The 17,319-nt window shown below is 38.8% G+C and overlaps 1 protein-coding gene across 1 annotated transcript in view; it reads left to right on the top strand.

Annotated features, from left to right (window-relative positions):
• Positions 1-2,574: 2,574 nt before the first annotated feature.
• LOC124153659 (integrin beta-PS-like) overlaps positions 2,575-17,319 on the top strand; it is a 29,128-nt gene continuing 14,383 nt past the window's right edge. Inside the window, exons 1-10 of the mRNA XM_046526957.1 lie at positions 2,575-3,188; positions 9,032-9,263; positions 9,822-10,050; positions 11,048-11,144; positions 11,225-11,395; positions 13,546-13,644; positions 14,065-14,229; positions 14,995-15,153; positions 15,995-16,126; positions 16,224-16,475. Of these exons, the coding sequence (XP_046382913.1) occupies positions 3,009-3,188; positions 9,032-9,263; positions 9,822-10,050; positions 11,048-11,144; positions 11,225-11,395; positions 13,546-13,644; positions 14,065-14,229; positions 14,995-15,153; positions 15,995-16,126; positions 16,224-16,475 (1,716 nt within the window). The 5' untranslated portion in view covers positions 2,575-3,008. The remainder of the gene's footprint in view (positions 3,189-9,031; positions 9,264-9,821; positions 10,051-11,047; positions 11,145-11,224; positions 11,396-13,545; positions 13,645-14,064; positions 14,230-14,994; positions 15,154-15,994; positions 16,127-16,223; positions 16,476-17,319) is intronic.

The following is a 17,319-nucleotide window of genomic DNA, read 5'->3' as shown; positions in this document are numbered from 1 at the left end:
CCTGGATAGGGGCGACCTATCAGGGCAGGACGCGAACCTGCGACTTCTTGTTTGACAGGCGAGGGTTTATTTTACCCCGCCGCCACCGAGGCCGTTTATTTTCCTTATGTAGAATAATTCTCAGTATTCTCATTCACTTTTCAGAGATAGTATTTTCAATTATCGTTTTTGATAGGATGCCCGCATGTTAAAAAGATGATTTCAAATATATCATATGTTTCACCTGTGCTTTTCTTTACTCACACACAAAAAATATCCGTAATATTTTTCGAATAATACTGGTGAGAAAGCACATGACAACAACAGTATACTGATTTTTTAATCCCCTCTTTTTTTGTCAGCCTCCTCGCTCCTGTGGGGTCATGATTATGCATTATTAGAATTCCGGAAAATAGAATAAAGGAATTAATCACGAGATATTTTTCCACGTTTTTTTGCCTTTGACAAAAGCGTTCTTTGTTTGCATGTACCATCCCTTCACAATTATTCCACTCAAAAGTTACCTCTCCCTCGGTCTGTCTCCCTTACTCCCTCTACCCCCCTCGCCTGTTTTTTTTGTACGTTAACACGCTGGATACAAAAGGAAAGCACACGGGAGTGTTGTGAAAAAAAATATCATTAAATTAGTATTAATGTGCGCTGTCCTTTTCGGTGTCGCGCCTGAGCATAATATGCCACCTAAATCAGCCACGGTGGCAGCCCTGCGTAGCGCGTGTGTAATCGCCGAGGAACCAGAAGTCGGGACGTATAAAAACGCGAGTAGTGAGCGCGGCGAAATAAAATATGAAGAGCGTAAACGAATTTGCGTAACGCCTGTCCCTATCTGACGCTACCCCACCCACTCCACCCGCCTTTCTCTTTCCGCACACCCCCCAACCCCACCCCCTCTTCGCCATCGTTTTTGTAGCTTTCGTTTTGCATTAATTCGTCTCGGCTTTCATATCCGAGTTTTTTATTATTTTTCATCCGCCGCATGCTTTTTGAAAAAGAGCTAATTCGATAAGCCTTTTTATTTTTTTTTCGGAGCAAGATTGAGGAAAAAGCCAGAGGATCGCGGAAATTTTGGAGCGATTTTGCTGCTCGCCAAAAATTTGCGACAAGGGTCGATTTTTTTATAAGATGCAGTTCTTTCGCCTCTTTACCTTCCTAGCACCTTCGTAAAAAAAAGTTTTAACCCCCGACTAACGAGACTTTCTCCAGTCATGATGGAGCTTAAATAATATTGGTTCATGTGATTTTTCATTTATTTTCTCTAAAATCATACCCCTTCGTTGCGACTATAAAATTTTATGGAAATAGAATTTTCAATCGAAAAGAACAGCATGATCGCAGGCTTTCCCTGCGTGTTGTGTCGTGGTGGGTTATTCGATATTTCCACCGGTTCAGGTTCTCCATCGCGATCGACGTTTCGATGGTTGTCCATCGTCATCAGGGCATCGTCAAATATTCTTGCCCTGATTGCGATGAACGACTCATTCATCGAAAATTCGGACTGGATGGAGAAACTAGACCCGATGTCAATCCCGAATGACCTTCAACGAAACAAACAGCAACTTAACAAACGCTATCGAACACACCAAGTAAGCCAATCAGGTTACACATAATCTTGGATAATGCCATTTCAGTATTGGTGTCATTAAGAGAAGCTGAAATTCGCTCTGGTAAATATTTTCACTTCGATATTCTAATCACTTTTCTGTATAAAATTGTTCACAAATTTAACACCTAACTGACAGTATCGGCATTTTTTCACGTTATAATAAGCAGCAATCATATTTTTCATCGATGCATAGTTTTAGATCGATTTTTTAATTCAATCCTGACGTATATGCATGAAAAATTAACTTTGTGATTCCGCATGATCTGACTTCATTGAAACAATCTTGGATCTGAAGTATAACTTCGTCGTAATCTGCCCTCCACCGAATTAGCACACCACGTGATAATGATTGAAAGGCATTTAGTGAAAGTAAAAATCAATGCCTTGATTTAAAATTCATTATTGCCTTATCAGAATGAGAAGTTGTCCAAAAGACGAAGAAGAGGCAGTTGGTAATCAGTTTTTTAAATCAGTAATACTATTGCATATATCAATATAATCACACTTTTTCGTCACAGCCTTCGTGATTGTCGCCTTAATTTCCTTTCATACCCATGTCCTTCATTCGGCGATACTGTCGCCGACTACTAGCGCCATGCTCAACGTAGTGGACGTATGCTTCTTTGAAGGAATGAAGTACTTTCACTTCCTCACTTACAGCTTCGGAAGAACGTGGAGTCATTTCCGTGATTTACTCATCGCTTCCAAAAAACACTTAATCTATGATTAACCACATCCCATGTCTAATTGCTAACTGCATAAATGGAATTTGGAATATGAACTTAAAAGTTTCGCGACCCCTGTCAGTTTAACTGTAAAAACCGACCTAATTGAAAAACCAACGCGTTATTAAGGGAGAGCTAAGGGTGAAACACGAACGCGTGTAATAATTTATCGCTTGATTCAGGTGTAGCGTAGTGTGTATTTCACTGATGTGGGAATTCCAGAAAAAAATATCGTAATTTTTATATCATTCGTGATCTCGAGCACACTCTTAGCTGCGGATTCAATTTGTCACTTTCTCGCATGAAATGTTTTATTCAACGATGCATGTGATTTACTTATTTAAACCGCTTCCATGAGGAAATGGATCTTGAGTAACGGCGACATCCGTTTCCTCTCGCGGTCTCACCGACGTCGCCTCCAAGATAGCCAGCTCCCTCTACTGCGGGCAACAAGCAATGGCGAGGTCGAAGCGAGGCGTTTGAAGGGTCTTGGAGTGTATAGCCACTCGAAAGCTCTCCGTTAAAAGTTCTCACGATATTTTATCGCGTGTTTTCTTGTTTCAGTTTCTCGTCACATTTCGCGAGTGCAGAGGAAAAAACGTGAAATTCTATCACCGTCCTACTGATCCCTTATTGTTCTCCGGTAAACATTCCAACGAAGAATATAAGCTGAATTCTTCGAGATGTCGTCCTCGTCTGGGTATTCTGGTGACCTTCTAGTGGTGACACTGCTCGTTTTCAGTGCAGTCCACTGCTCCGTTGGGACCTTACCGCACAGTGAAGTGGACGAGAAGGCCTGTTCCACGAAGGAGACTTGCAGCGCCTGCATCCAGACTGTGGGATGCGCGTGGTGCTCCAAACCGGTATGTGATAAGCGAATCCCGTCTCTCGAGTTTTCCTCCAAGTCGATTCATGTTTCTCGGGGATCGGCTTGGTGTGGGTGCTAGAGTTCTGGCTTCCCACCCCGTGGCTAAGGGTTCAATTCCCGACTGGTGGCAGACATTTTTCAGAGACTGCTTGATCCCTGTTTTAGTGCATTGTGAAGGGCATTTGGAGTACAGCACTCCGTCCGTCGGATGCTATGCCGTAACTAGGAGTTCTGACAGGGGGGCAAAGATCAGTTTGTCGGCCCCCCCTCCTCTGATTCCCCCAACTCCTATTTCTCCCACCACTAAAATATAATGCATCCGTAAGCTAGTTTTTTAGCTGCAGTAATTTAAATTACATACCGTATGTTTGCTATTAAGAAGTTTTATTAATATTATTGTTCAATAATTTATAAATTAATAATTGTTGTCAAGCAATTTAATTAGAAAATGAAATAACTTTTTAAAATAAAATTTTAAAATTTTGTCGCCCCCTGAAATCTGCCGCCTGGGGCAAGTGTCCCCTTTGCCACGCCCTAGTTCGGATTGGACGTTAAGCCGTGATCCCCTTGGCGAGCTGCCAAATGGTGACGCCGGGTTTCTCTCCAACGTTCCTACTCTACCCTTTCCTATGGTTCAAATGACCTTAGCAATCTGTCGCCTCCTCGAAATACCATACCGATTCATGTTTCGCACGAGATATTTGCTCGCGTTTCAACAAACAACTTAGAGCGAGGAGTCAACTTCTTAGCTGAAGACGCCTGCAGAACTGTCATGTGAAATACGAATCGAGGCGGAGGGACACTAGAGAAACAAGTGACGCCTCTTGAACCTCTCCGCGAAAACCTTCGTCCAGATTTTGAACGTGATATGTGTAAAAGGTGGCCGCCATTGCTATGAACTCGACGACTTTCCTCAAATGTATAAAACTGAACTTCAGCATCTTCATCAGATATCAACTGGAAAAATAATTATTGGGGCATATAAATATTCTCGCAGGGTGTCATAAGGGTCAAATTATCACTATTCGACGTAGCAATTGTAAGCTTTTGATGACATTACAATTGAGTAAGATTCAATGACTTCTATCAAATAGTAAGCGGTATTTGTGATGATTATTTGATTTCATTTGTTATCACTTCGTATTTAGTGTGGATGAAATACGAAATGTATTCCGGACTCAGGATTTTACATGCCGACGCGACTCAGTGACAGCTGGCTTGACTTTGAATTAAACGTGTATCTATCGAGAGCAGACTTAGAAAACTCTACTTTTGAAATCACGAGGTGATTTTATTCATGTGATCCACCGAGAAAGTACCAGTTACCTCAATAGGTAGTGAAAACCGTTAAGAAAAATGTTTGATCGAAAAATCAGCCAATGATCTGTATCAATCAACCATTTGAACAAGCAATCGGCATGGGTCATAGTGCCTGTAAAACTAAAGTATCCGGTCGTTTTTCCATTTTAATAGGTCTGCATAGATTACGACGCAACCCACGGAATTCCAGCCAATAGTTCTGTTTTTAGGTCCCTTATTCGACCGCCGTTATGGTGATATAGTGGAGGTTTCCGACAATCCTCACCTTGCAATCGATACAAACAGCAGCAAAGGATCGGTGTGAAGACATTTTCGTTCGTCACCCACAACCGCTGCATAAAGGATAAAGATATAGGTGCTTCGGCAACACAACGACACTGTATTTTGGTAGATTGGCTGACCCAAAACAGGGCCACCAGCCGTCCGACAATAGATAAGTATTGCACTATCTTGCAGATAATTTATGCCCAAAATATTGGTTATCGATCACTTCACTTATTGATGTAATCCCAGGCTAGACTGCAGAAGGAAAGAAAACTTGAAGTGTGCGATACAAGAGGGATGTGTTTCTAACACTGTGAGCGGAAAACAAGAGCCCTCGTGAATTGCCGTTTTTCTGTGATAACAGAGGGGAAAGAGACGGTGGAGTGGGAGACCTATCTGTGGGCGGAAGAGACAAGGGAGCAAAAAAGGATTCCATCAGGGGCGGTCTGGCCAGGTCTGCTGGTCGGCAATCGCCGAGGGCCCCGAGCTTAGGGGGGCCCTCAGCACTTGCGTCAATTGTGAAGCGTATATTAACAACTTGGGATGATTTTGGCAATTTTCGGACCCCTCTCCTCCTTAGTGAGATTTGGCTCGACCTCCTCCCTCAAATGTCACGTGAGATAGTTCAAAATATTCGTATTTTCAGTGTATATACGTTAATCTATGCTTCACTGCGTAGTATTTATTAAAAAAAACACTTTTTTTCATTATTTTTATTTAAGATTAGTTAAGAGTTAAGACTAGTATTTAAGATTACTAAGATCGTAGTCTAGAATCACATTTTATGTTGTTTCTCGGGGAAAAATTACGTGATATTTGCCCTTCCCCCACGTGCGATAAGGAGAGAATCGGATTGACTCCCTCCCCCCTAAACGCCTTACGTAGGTAATTAATGGATGTGTAGTGTAATAAAAAAATACACCCGGATTACTTGAACCAAATATTTTTGCAATTAAAAAATTCGACGTGTACATTCATAGCTTTAAATACAGCATGCAATAAATAAAATAAAATTGTCAGAAGATAAAAGATAACCTGATGCTTTTTTGAAAGGGTTATTCGAAAAGATTATTTTAGAGGTATTTCAGATTTAAGTGCAGTTACAAGAAACAAAATCACTAACTAGATAACAGAACCATTACACATTATTAAATTTTATAACCTACAAAATTATCACTTTTAGGAGTGTTTCTTCTTACTATTTTGATTATTTATTATTAATTAATTATAAATGCTATTTTTACTAACTTTAATCTAATTTTAATTGGAAAAATAACGTCAAAATCCATTTCCGGGAATGAAATTTCCTAATCTTTTTTCCGGGGGAGGACCACCGCATCCCCCGGCAAGGAGGGGCCTATCATGAGCCCCAGCCGAGGGCCCCCAATCACCCACCCAGACCACCCCTGTATTCCATGAATTCCATTCCACAATCGGAGACGTGTTTTGAACAGAGTATGTGATGATGATTCGGAGATGTATATTCCGATTCACTTTGAACCCTACCAGCCGTCTAGAAATGTAGTTCAAAGCCTTATTTGCGTGATCAAATCGAGAAATAGACGGATGCCAAAAAGAATAATTAATCAAAGAGGCTCCGAGGCAACGCAAACCTGCACACCAACAGACAAACCATCACTGTCGTTTATAGGGATTATGAGCCATCCGTAATGTCCTGATGGATTCTCTGCTTGATCACGAGCCCCTTTTCATCTTCTTTGTAAAACTATTTATAATTTAATTTTTATATTCGTATTTTCGAGTCCATTCTCATAAAACACGGTAATTTTTTTGTGCATGCTTTCTTTGGAATCGCGAAATGCGCATTGTTCCTTCTAGGAATAGGTCTGCTCTAGGTGCCATTTCTTCTATTGTTAGTGGGAACATCTATAGTTGAAGTTCTTAGCATATCCTTAATAACGACCTTTGGCTGGACGAAAATGGTTTATTTTTTACGATCATTGCGTTTTGACGACGAAACCTTCGTGGCATAATGAAAAACTCGCCTCGTACCTAACAGAATGAAAAACTCTAACTTCGTGAAAAACTCTATTTTTATACATTTAACGAGAGAATTGCATCTATAATTTGCTTAACTGTATGTTTCCTCTAGAAGGACATGTTTGATAGGCAAACTCGCTAAGACTTCCGAAACCTCCTCATGTGTTTGCAGTTTCTGGTTTTACAGCCTTATCTTTTGAAATATTGTCTGTACCTCGTACTTCTTTTTATCTCCATCATAATCAATCATTTTATATTGGTAATTGTAATTTCCCATAAGGTTAACAATAATCTCATGGAAATGGCTATATTTCAAATAATTTTTAAATATATATTTTATAACTTTTATAGTCAGGGGCTTGTCCTGGAAATGAGGATCTTTATAGGACACCGATAACCAGAAAACGAGAGCGAATATAAGTGCCACGCAACGAAAACATACGACCGAGGAAAATAACTAGAAGTGGAGTAGGTACGTTAAAACCAAAGTAAGTAGGGCTGTATGATCCGCAAGAGGGACTGAAAAGCTAGCTGATAAGAAGTCACGACGTCCGGCGGATGATGTCTGCAACGAGGAAGTGGGCGAATAGGTCGAGGGCCGACAGCTCAACTCGCTATGAGCTGCGGGCCCTCCCAATACCAACATGATCGTACGAATATTTCGATCAGGATTTTGCAGGTTTTACACGTTGCGTACCGGGGTATTTTCATGTAGGTGAACGACGTACCTTGGTTGAGGTGTTGAGATTGAAAATGTGTCAATTTGGGCGAACTGCCTTTGGTTTAAACATGGTTAAAAAGCTAATGTTTAAAATAAAACTTAACACAATCAAACGTTACGATACGTCTGTTCATAATAAGTAACGAGCAACAACTGATAGTGTACTACCAAGTACCTATGATATGCTTTAAAATTGTATAAGTTGACGCGCTTGAATGATGAGAATCTTTGTCATCCGTCCGGAACGCTCGGGAAAAAATGACGAGAATTCTCGCCATCCTCACGCAACGTAACCGAGGCTATGAAGTATGAGTGTCGCCCTTGGCTTGTCGAAGGATGATGAAAATAGGATTAAAAATTATATTAATAAAGTTACGCCTTAAAAAAGGAATTTATTTACACACTAATGTCCGAATCTGCTGAAAGGGTCTCCCTATGGGGGAAAGTTCTCCTCTCCCGATGGAGAACTAATTCCAAACTCGGGGACGAGATTAATATGACTTACGGCAGAGCCTCGCCTTAAGAAATACATTTTTGAACGGGGCAATCGTAAGATGAATTCTAAGAATAAGTCTATCCATTATATTAATTCCATCATATGACGAAGTATCAGCCTTGAAACATTAACCCCGATGAATATAAAGGCACAAATAACATATCATAAATTCGAGTTATACGAGTTTAGGAGTATATATATAGTTGATTGACCAATTAGATTACAAATGAAGGCAGTGGCGTAGCCAGGAATTTCGTTTGGGGGGTCCAAAAACCAGGGGGGGAATTTTTTTAAAAATAGGGTACTAAGTTACAGTTACAGGTTTTAAACTATTTTTAACATTTTTCATGATTTAAAAACTTCATTTGTAATAACAATTTTCTGAAAATTCATGATTTTTCAATATTTTGTTTCCTTTTATCAAGGTAATTAATTTTATTTTTATATTTCGGGGGAAGGGGGAGGGGTCCTGACCCAGGGGCAATATGGGCAGGGCCAAGTCCCAGGAAAAAACTGACATGGTAAACTCTGGGTCTGGCCCCTCCACAAACCAAAATTTGCAAGAGCATCCCTGTCACTCCCGAGGATTTTGCACCTCTTTAGCCGAGCCTTGGTGCTATGTGCATGAATGAGCAGGTCTACTTTTCAACATCGCAATTAGAGCCACCCACAATTTGAAGAAACTGAAAAACTTCAAGGTCTCAAGCAATTATCATATCTTAGGTTAAATGATAATCCCCTCAATCTAGGAAGAAATGTTGTTTTCTGAGGCTAAGTTCTATGGGCTGACGAGGCTCAGCTCAGATGAAGTTGATGAGTGTATCACGAGCTTCTCGGATGATACACTGGGTAACAGCATTCATTGCACCTCCCGAGAATCTCCTCATACTCACATTGATTGGGAAGTGTTGAATTCTCTCTCTAGAACTCCAAATCCTCCTAATTGTTCTCCAATGTCAACCGATCTGACTAGATGAAACCGAGATTGGTTGGTGAAGGTATGACTAGAATTCCTCCTTTTAATCTCTCCATGTAGGATGACAGTGGCTCTCTGCCATTTGTCCGATGCAAGGCATATGTTGGAAGTGAAGGAGGTGGTCCTGCTCTTGAGATGATAGCATGGTGCCCAGCAGAGCACATAGTTTGGGAAACATCCTCAATGACAATCGTGAAAAATGATCACTTTCATCGGGCTACGCAAGGGGACAGCGCAGGCTCGGATGCCGTTCAGCTGAGACCGCAAAAAGTGAAGATGAGACTTCGTGTAGGTGAGTAACAAAACAGTTTATCATTAGATAGGTACCCATATGTGCACCTCTTAGAGACTGGTGGATAGATATGGGTGAAAGAGTGTTGTAAGATGGTGGAAGGCAACATTGTTTTCATTGTATAGTATAGGATATACCCTACTTACCCAGGGTGACAAGGTATGATCCTTTTAAGCAGGACATGCGGGCCATGCCCCCAATATGTCTGGAAAAATTGAAAAGGCAGTCATATTTACAGTGGTTCTCCAATGCAAGATTTTATTTTACCAGCTTAACAAACAATGTTTAAAAATAATTGATGAGTTTGGTCTACGTTGAACTTCAATCGCTCAAATTTCCCCCAGCCTCGAAATAGATTTTAGGTATCTACCATATTTTGTGCTCTTGTCTATGCACATCATATCTCAGATGCATTATTTGCCAAAGTGATTCATAATTAACTACTCCACCCAAAGCAACAGCCTTAATCCAATCCTGATCAAGGCTGAATGTGTATTGTTTCAATTTTTAGATACAAGATTACAATGACACTAACAATTTTTGTGCTCTGTATTCCAGGAGAAATATTTCCTTTAGAGTTGCAATACTCTCAGGCTGAAGATTACCCAGTTGATTTATATTACCTCATGGATTTATCGGGATCAATGAGTGATGACAAAGAAACTTTATCACATTTAGGAGATAAAATAGCATATGAGATGAATAGGCTAACTTCTAATTTTCGCCTTGGATTTGGCAGCTTTGTTGACAAAAGATCAATGCCCTTTGTAAGCACTGTTCCAAAAAAGTAAGTATGTACAACCTTGTCCTATTTACCCTCTCCCCTGATGATTCATGAGCACTTAAATGTATGTATTTTTTAAATGTCCCTTTTCAATCGGTAATTAGGTACATCATGCACCACACAGCTTACCTTGTCAGTCTAGATATTTTATTACGTTATTTGCATATGCATTTTATGTCAGAGCATGGCCATTCCATGAACATTTTCACTTATTTCTTCCATCCGTAAACCTCCTTCTCAAAAACTATGAACAGCATATGCAGTGGCATGTTGATGCGCGTCTGTTTTAATGACTTTTTTTAAGCAAAATATGTATAGCTTTTACAATTGCTCTTTTTGTCTAGAATAAGAACTTATATTGTGCAAGAGGTTTTCTTTGACCTCAATATCCTTCTCCTTAAGTTGATCAATGGCATGAGTAGATAAATAATTTTCAGATATGAAAAAGCAAGGTTAGGATTCTATGTTCCTCATCTCTCAGCATATATTTTGACAGCATTGCTGTCAATTCGAAGTCTAATAGTCATAGAATATAATTCAATTGTTATGGCTATCCTTTACACTAGCCTTTTCATAGTGACATATTTCTTCTCTTTTAGATCCTTTACAACCTGTCCTATGTAACTCATTTGGAGCCATCCCTTGCCCTTCTTCCCTTCCACTTGTCCTTCTATGATTGTTTTCATCAGGCCATCATGCCTCATAGTTTGGCAAACTAACTTTTCCGTCTTCTTGTTAAGGTTTTTAGAAGCCTTTTCTTTTCTCCCACTCTTCTCAGCAATTCCTCATAACTTACTCACTGTATTCATTTTTCTTCATTATTGTACGGTAACACGATATTTCGAATGATTCCACTATCGATTTCTCTACTAATATCAATGACCAAGCCTCGCTCCCATGGAGAAACATGCTTAATTAGTAGCATCTCATGAATGGTTTTGATATTATTTATGATAATAAAACAATTCATCAGAAATTATAATATGATATTTTTCTGTAGACTGCTGGAACCATGTAACATGGGTGGAAAACCATGTGCCCCACCTTACAGCTTCAAGAATCACATGCCTCTAACTTTGAACACCAAGTCATTCAAGGTTAGTTTCATCAATGGTTATTCAGCCTTGACATATTATCTTCTCCGATGCACTTTTAGTAACATTTTATTCAAATTTAGGATCAGGTGAAAAGGACGAGGATATCTGGAAATCTAGACTCACCTGAGGGAGGTTTGGATGCTTTGATGCAAGTAATTGTGTGCCAAAAAGAAATCGGCTGGCGAGAGAGAGCCCGACATCTGATAGTCTTCTCAACAGATGCTCATTTCCATTTAGCCGGAGATGGAAAGGTACAGTTTTATTTTAATTATGGAGAAGCACATGGACATACTATGGGTGGAGCTGGGTTTATGAAATCAAATGTGGCAAATATTCTTCATGAGGATTCTATTAGGTTTTCACATCAGAATTTATAATTTTTACCCTCCATCTGTGGAAAACGCACATGCCCAAGAGAAACGGTGGATGCTGGGAAAAATGTTCAAGAATGTTCGACCATGTACTCTGACCGTCTCTACCACCCCCTTAAGTCAATGGCTCAAACTCTTTCTTTCATGGCTAGGACAATTAACAATCCTCCATTCTTAACCCCTCGTGCTGAAATGACAAGTCCAGTTCGTCATGAACTTCCAATGTCAAATCATGCAATGACAAAAGTAGCTCGTCATCATAATTTCATAATTTTAGCACTATTTAGGGGAATAATATAAATATTTTGAAATTTTAACAATTTTAAAACATCCATACATTGGCGTACCCAGCGGGAGGCAGGAGGGGGCAGCTGACACCCCACCCATACAAGCAAGAGTAAATTTATTTCAAAACGAATTTTTTTAACAAATTTTCTTTAAATCCATCAAAAGTGATATTAGTATTAGACATGCAATTAAAATAAAAATATTTTTTCCAGACAAATAATTTTTTTAAATATTAAAGCGCTGTTATAATTTTCTTGATTTTGGTTTCATAACCTTTTCTGTGTTACGACTTGAATGAGTACGGCTTGCCCCCCTCTAGTTTTGATCCTGGGTACGCCCTTGCATCCATAATGTACAGATAGAACTCATATTTCATGAATTATGACTCATTGGAAGGAATAAAATGATTTTATACGAGTAGCAATAACTGTGCTCTCAACGTTCAATAATAAAATTTTATTTCACTGTTCTACGTTGATTACGAACTATGAAACATTTCTTCACATACCATTCCATTTAAAAAGAACAACAGAAATAATAAATAAAGGATAGGAGCACGATATTCAGAAAATAAATTGAAGTAGAAAGGGTTAACCAAACTAGTCCCTCCCTTGTTTTTCAGCGGTCACATCCTATTCCCTTGAGATACAAGCCTGTCCTTCCATTATCCTCTCAATGTACTCTGAAGACTGGATGCAATAAATTACATACATAGAGTGTTTTAGCCAATGTGGGTGGATATAAACTAATTACCTCAGTGTTATGGGAATCAAATCAAGGATAAAATCACCAACAAATACATATGTATTTTTACTGTAGATTTTGAAATACATATGAATGTAGTTTTACTAAATTATCTCGTATTCCACTAATCACAATCCTCAAGTAGGTGAAGTCCTCCCCACGAACCCTCATGAATACGATTGGGAGTGGATTGCAAGGGTCTTTTATCTGTTGTGGAAGGTTATTTGGGATTTCCATCAGGTCAAAACATCTGCCATGAAGGATAACCTGACCTGGAGGAAATCCTGGAAAACCTTCCATGATACAATACGTCGGGAAAGACTGTGATCATTCTTCTTTTTCCTCATTGCCCCTGCGAGTAGAAAATGCTTAAAGTTCTTCGGAAAATTTCCCTGCGAGAATAGAATAATTCAATACCTACCCTACAAAAATGCTCAAAAATCGTCCACCAAATCAAATCCACTCATCTGGTACTACTAGGGGCAGGGGCACAGCTAGGAATTAAGGCTGGGGGGGTTTAGGTGCAACTATACCAGGGTGTGTGAAGGTATGGTATACCCACCAGGATAAGCAGTAAGTGCGAGTTTAATAATTTGCGGAGTTTTAATATAAATGGTTGAAAATGGTGAATTTTACGGCTTCATGAGGGATATTTTATTGATCGTTACATTGTTCTATTAGTAATATCAATCCAATTAAGGTAAATTGATTGAACTTAAAAATTTCTCTGAGCTCTGCTGGGGGGTTTTATCCCCCATAACCCGCCCACGCTGCACCACTGACTGGAGCTAGTAGTTGAGCTGATTTGATTCGGTGGACGATTGTTGAGCATTAGTGCAGTGGAGGTATTGAATTGCAATCTTGCAACCACAGCTAAGTGGTTAATGGTTCATGGATTCCCAGGATACAATGCTGAGCAACTGTAAAAATTAAACTCCTTTTTTCTGACTCAAGTCCTCAAATCAACCACCGATACATAAAATTCAATTCTTTTTCAGTTAGCAGGAGTGATTGAGCCAAATGATGGTCTCTGTCATCTTAATGAAGAGATGGAATACACTCATGGATTAATTACGGACTATCCCTCCATTTCCCAGGTAACTATAAATCCAGGCCAAGCACAACTGTCCATGAAGGTGGTGTCTAATGGTGCTATAAGTATAAGTAAACGGTGCTGAAACTAGAGATCACCAATTAGCAATTATATACTGGTATAGATACTTTACTCGAAAGTGAAATTAAAAAATCAATCATGATAACAAAAAAGGCAAGGAAATGCAACACTCATTGATGAGCATCATCCACACTCAAAGAGTTAAATTATCATTCACATCTTCAAATATGAGGACTTACGGTGAGAAACATGTACATCATGGGAAGGCAAAGTCTTGAGCCCTTCAAAGAGGCAGAGTCATAAAATGTGGATCATTTATTTTTTTTTGTAATCAGTATGTTTCCAATTTCATTTTTTTGTGGCTTAATCCTGCTAATCTAATACAATGGTTATATTCCAACAGATAAATACAAAGGCACAGGAGAACAACATGAATGTTATATTTGCAGTGGTAAAAAAGGTGCTTCCCTCATATGAAGCCTTATCGCATCGCATAAATGGAGCATCTAGTGGACAACTTTCAAGGGATTCTTCAAATGTTGTGAATCTCATAAGGGATCAGTATGCGGTGAGTGACCAAATTAGAAGGCTGGAAATCAGTGATGAAGAGTATGGTCATATCAATGGATGCACAATGGAATAACCCTATATTTAAAAACTTTTATCAGGATTAGAGTTCCCTTTCCATTTTAATTGTACAGTAGAGCCTTGATTATTTACTCCCATTCCGTTAACCACTTGATGGATTATCTTTCTATCACTTCCAGTTCCAGGTACCCAGTCCTCCAAAAAATTTACCTTCTCCTTTTCCTATCCTTTATAATAAAATATTTCCATCCTGAAAAACTAATGTAATTTTTTGCAAAGACTTATTTACATTCACTCAGGGGGAGATCCAGGATTTTTTCTGGCAGGGGTGCAAGGGCCTGACAGGCAAACTATCTTCTCATACTTGAGATTAGAAACAAGATGCAATGATTACTATATGAAATATTCTCTTTATTTTAACATGATAGTTATTAATATGAAATTAAATGATTGAGGCTCTGTAATACTCTAAACAAAACGAAGGTAATGATAACTGTAAAAAAAATTTTGCCTATATTTTAGTGCCTGGGAGGGACATGTGCCCCTCTCCTCTCCCCCCTCCAAAATCCGCCTATGCATGCACTGGTGCTCTTTTACTGATCCCTCATTGGGAAATAATGCAGATTCAATGTATGTACTTAAAATCCCTGACCAGCCTACCATGATTATTTTGGCTCTGCAGAAAGACATTAGCTGTTATTTCATCAATTTGTATTAATTTCATAACAAATATTTTCTTTTTCAGAAATTAGTTGATTCAATAAACCTTATCGATAATGCAACAAATTTTATAAGAGTTCAATACTACTCATCATGCCTAAACAATGCATCAGATATTCGGGAAACCAGGGTGTGTGGAGGTATACGAATTCATCATTTAGTCAACTTCACTGCTAACATTATGGTATGTAGAATTCTATATGTGCTTCTTTAATTCAGAACTACATATTAAAACATACTGATTTTAATATGCAAAGCCCATGTACCCATCACTGCCCAAGAACATTTAAAAAAATTGTTTATCCAAATTTCATTCAATGACTAGTTTTTTACCTGCAATAACACGGGTTACATTTGTTTCCACTTCAAGAGTTTATTTGGCATATTCTCACTCAATGATTCAGCCCAAAGGTTGGTTTGAATTGGTTGAAAGAAAGGTGTCGAGGGTAGGGTAGAGAGAAACCTGAAGAGGAGCCTGCTCTTGACAATACGTGCCAAGAGAACAACTGCTTGTTGCCCCATCATACAGACCTTAACTTGTAGTTCCCTTTTTAAAAGCACTCAAGCTGCACATAGCAGTTTCAGAAAAATTTGTTATCAGAATTAAATAACGACCATAGTTTCAACAGTTAACGTCATCTTCCGGTAACATCTGCTCATAAGGTCATCTTCTGGAATATGACGTTAACTGTCGAAATCAAGGTCGTGATTGAATAAAATTCAGTAGAAAAACAAAGTTTAAGTTGAAAAAAATCCTTAATTAATCTTTTAATTTCCCCTGTAACCTCATAGCTGATTAATTCCCCGTAGTGCCACTTGCCCAATACATTCCCCCTGAGGATGGTCTTAGCTTGTGGTCCATTACCATCGGCCCAGGGCACTAAAACACAACAAAAGTTTAACCCTGCTCCATGCTGAACATCAAGGAAATTTTCTTGCTTTTTAACCAGCACTGAAAAATGTTTCCTACTTATTCTGCAACTGCATGAACAATATCATAATGAATTTTGTTGAAATATCTATAGGTGTTGAAATGTCCAGAAAGAAAGGAGGATCGACATGTAAAATTTCACATTAAGCCACAATCTCTAATGGAAAGCCTAGAGGTTGATCTTGAAATTATCTGCGACTGCCCATGTGAACAGCCAGGAAATAAGGTATGTGATCACATGAAAAAACTGTATTTCATCACATAAGATTTGTGTGATAATAAAAGATTAAAGCATTCCTGACAATGTATCAAAATTCAAATAGGATTATGAAGAAAGCTCTCACCGCTGCTCTGGCCATGGTGCTCTTCAATGTGGCATATGCGCATGCAATGATGACTATGTTGGAGGAGTTTGCCAGTGTAAAAAAGGGACTACACCCGGAGGAGATGCTGAAGATATCTCTGGCTGCATTCCAGGGGGTAATGCAAGTGACCCTGAGGCTGTAATATGTTCAAAGTTAGGGACCTGTGTATGTGGGGTGTGTGACTGTAATAAAAGGAATGATCCAAATGAGGTAAGCATACCTACAAGGTGTATTGCAGAAAGATGATCTGAAAAATTTGGGCAAACATTCGTGCATATAAGTACATGCGTGCGTCAAGCCAATGAAATTTTAAAAATCAGACATGAAATGAATTGAATCTGTAACAATTCCAATCCCTTTTGATGCATTTTAAATATTTTCAACTCTAAGTACATATATTTATTAATATTCTTGATGTAAATATCAAGATGTTACAGATTTCTTTATGAATCCCAATACCTGGTACATATTCAGCCTTTAACACTTTCGCTGTCATGGCAATTTTTATTTTATCTCCCAAAATGCTCAATCCCAATTCCGGAAATAGTAAGATGTTCTTTAATCCATTCAATGCAGATGTCATTTATGAATGACATCCACATCTTGCCACCCACGTGGATGTCTTTCATGAATGACAGGGTCTTGGGTCCTTTCTCATGCGTTATAATTGTACCACCCTCAGCCCCTTCGGTTTGCCGCCACTACGCCGCTTTTTGTTGGTTCCTAGCTTCTGTTCAGTGTACTCTGTTTCTGGTTACGCCAATTTTCATTTTTTTCTATGGATTTTTGAATTTTATTTTGTTTTTTACAAGACTTTTGGTGAATAAGTTTTTATTTGAAAGGGCTTTAGTCTTTTCTTTTTATAATTGACGTCTCCTTGAAGAATTTTTTCTTCTGTTCTGAAAAACCATGGTTTAAAAAATCTTGGTTGTGGTTATATTGTGATAGCCATTAAGTTTTCAGTATACTGATAATTCGAGAATCTATGGCAACGGAGAGTTTTATCAGGATTTTACAAGCATTACATTTTGCATGAAATTCCAATGAAAATGAA

This window comes from Ischnura elegans, chromosome 2, assembly GCF_921293095.1.
Source record: "Ischnura elegans chromosome 2, ioIscEleg1.1, whole genome shotgun sequence".
NCBI classification, from domain to species: Eukaryota; Metazoa; Arthropoda; class Insecta; order Odonata; family Coenagrionidae; genus Ischnura; species Ischnura elegans.
Note: the sequence above shows the minus strand (reverse complement) of the source record. Positions and strands in the feature narration are given on the sequence as shown.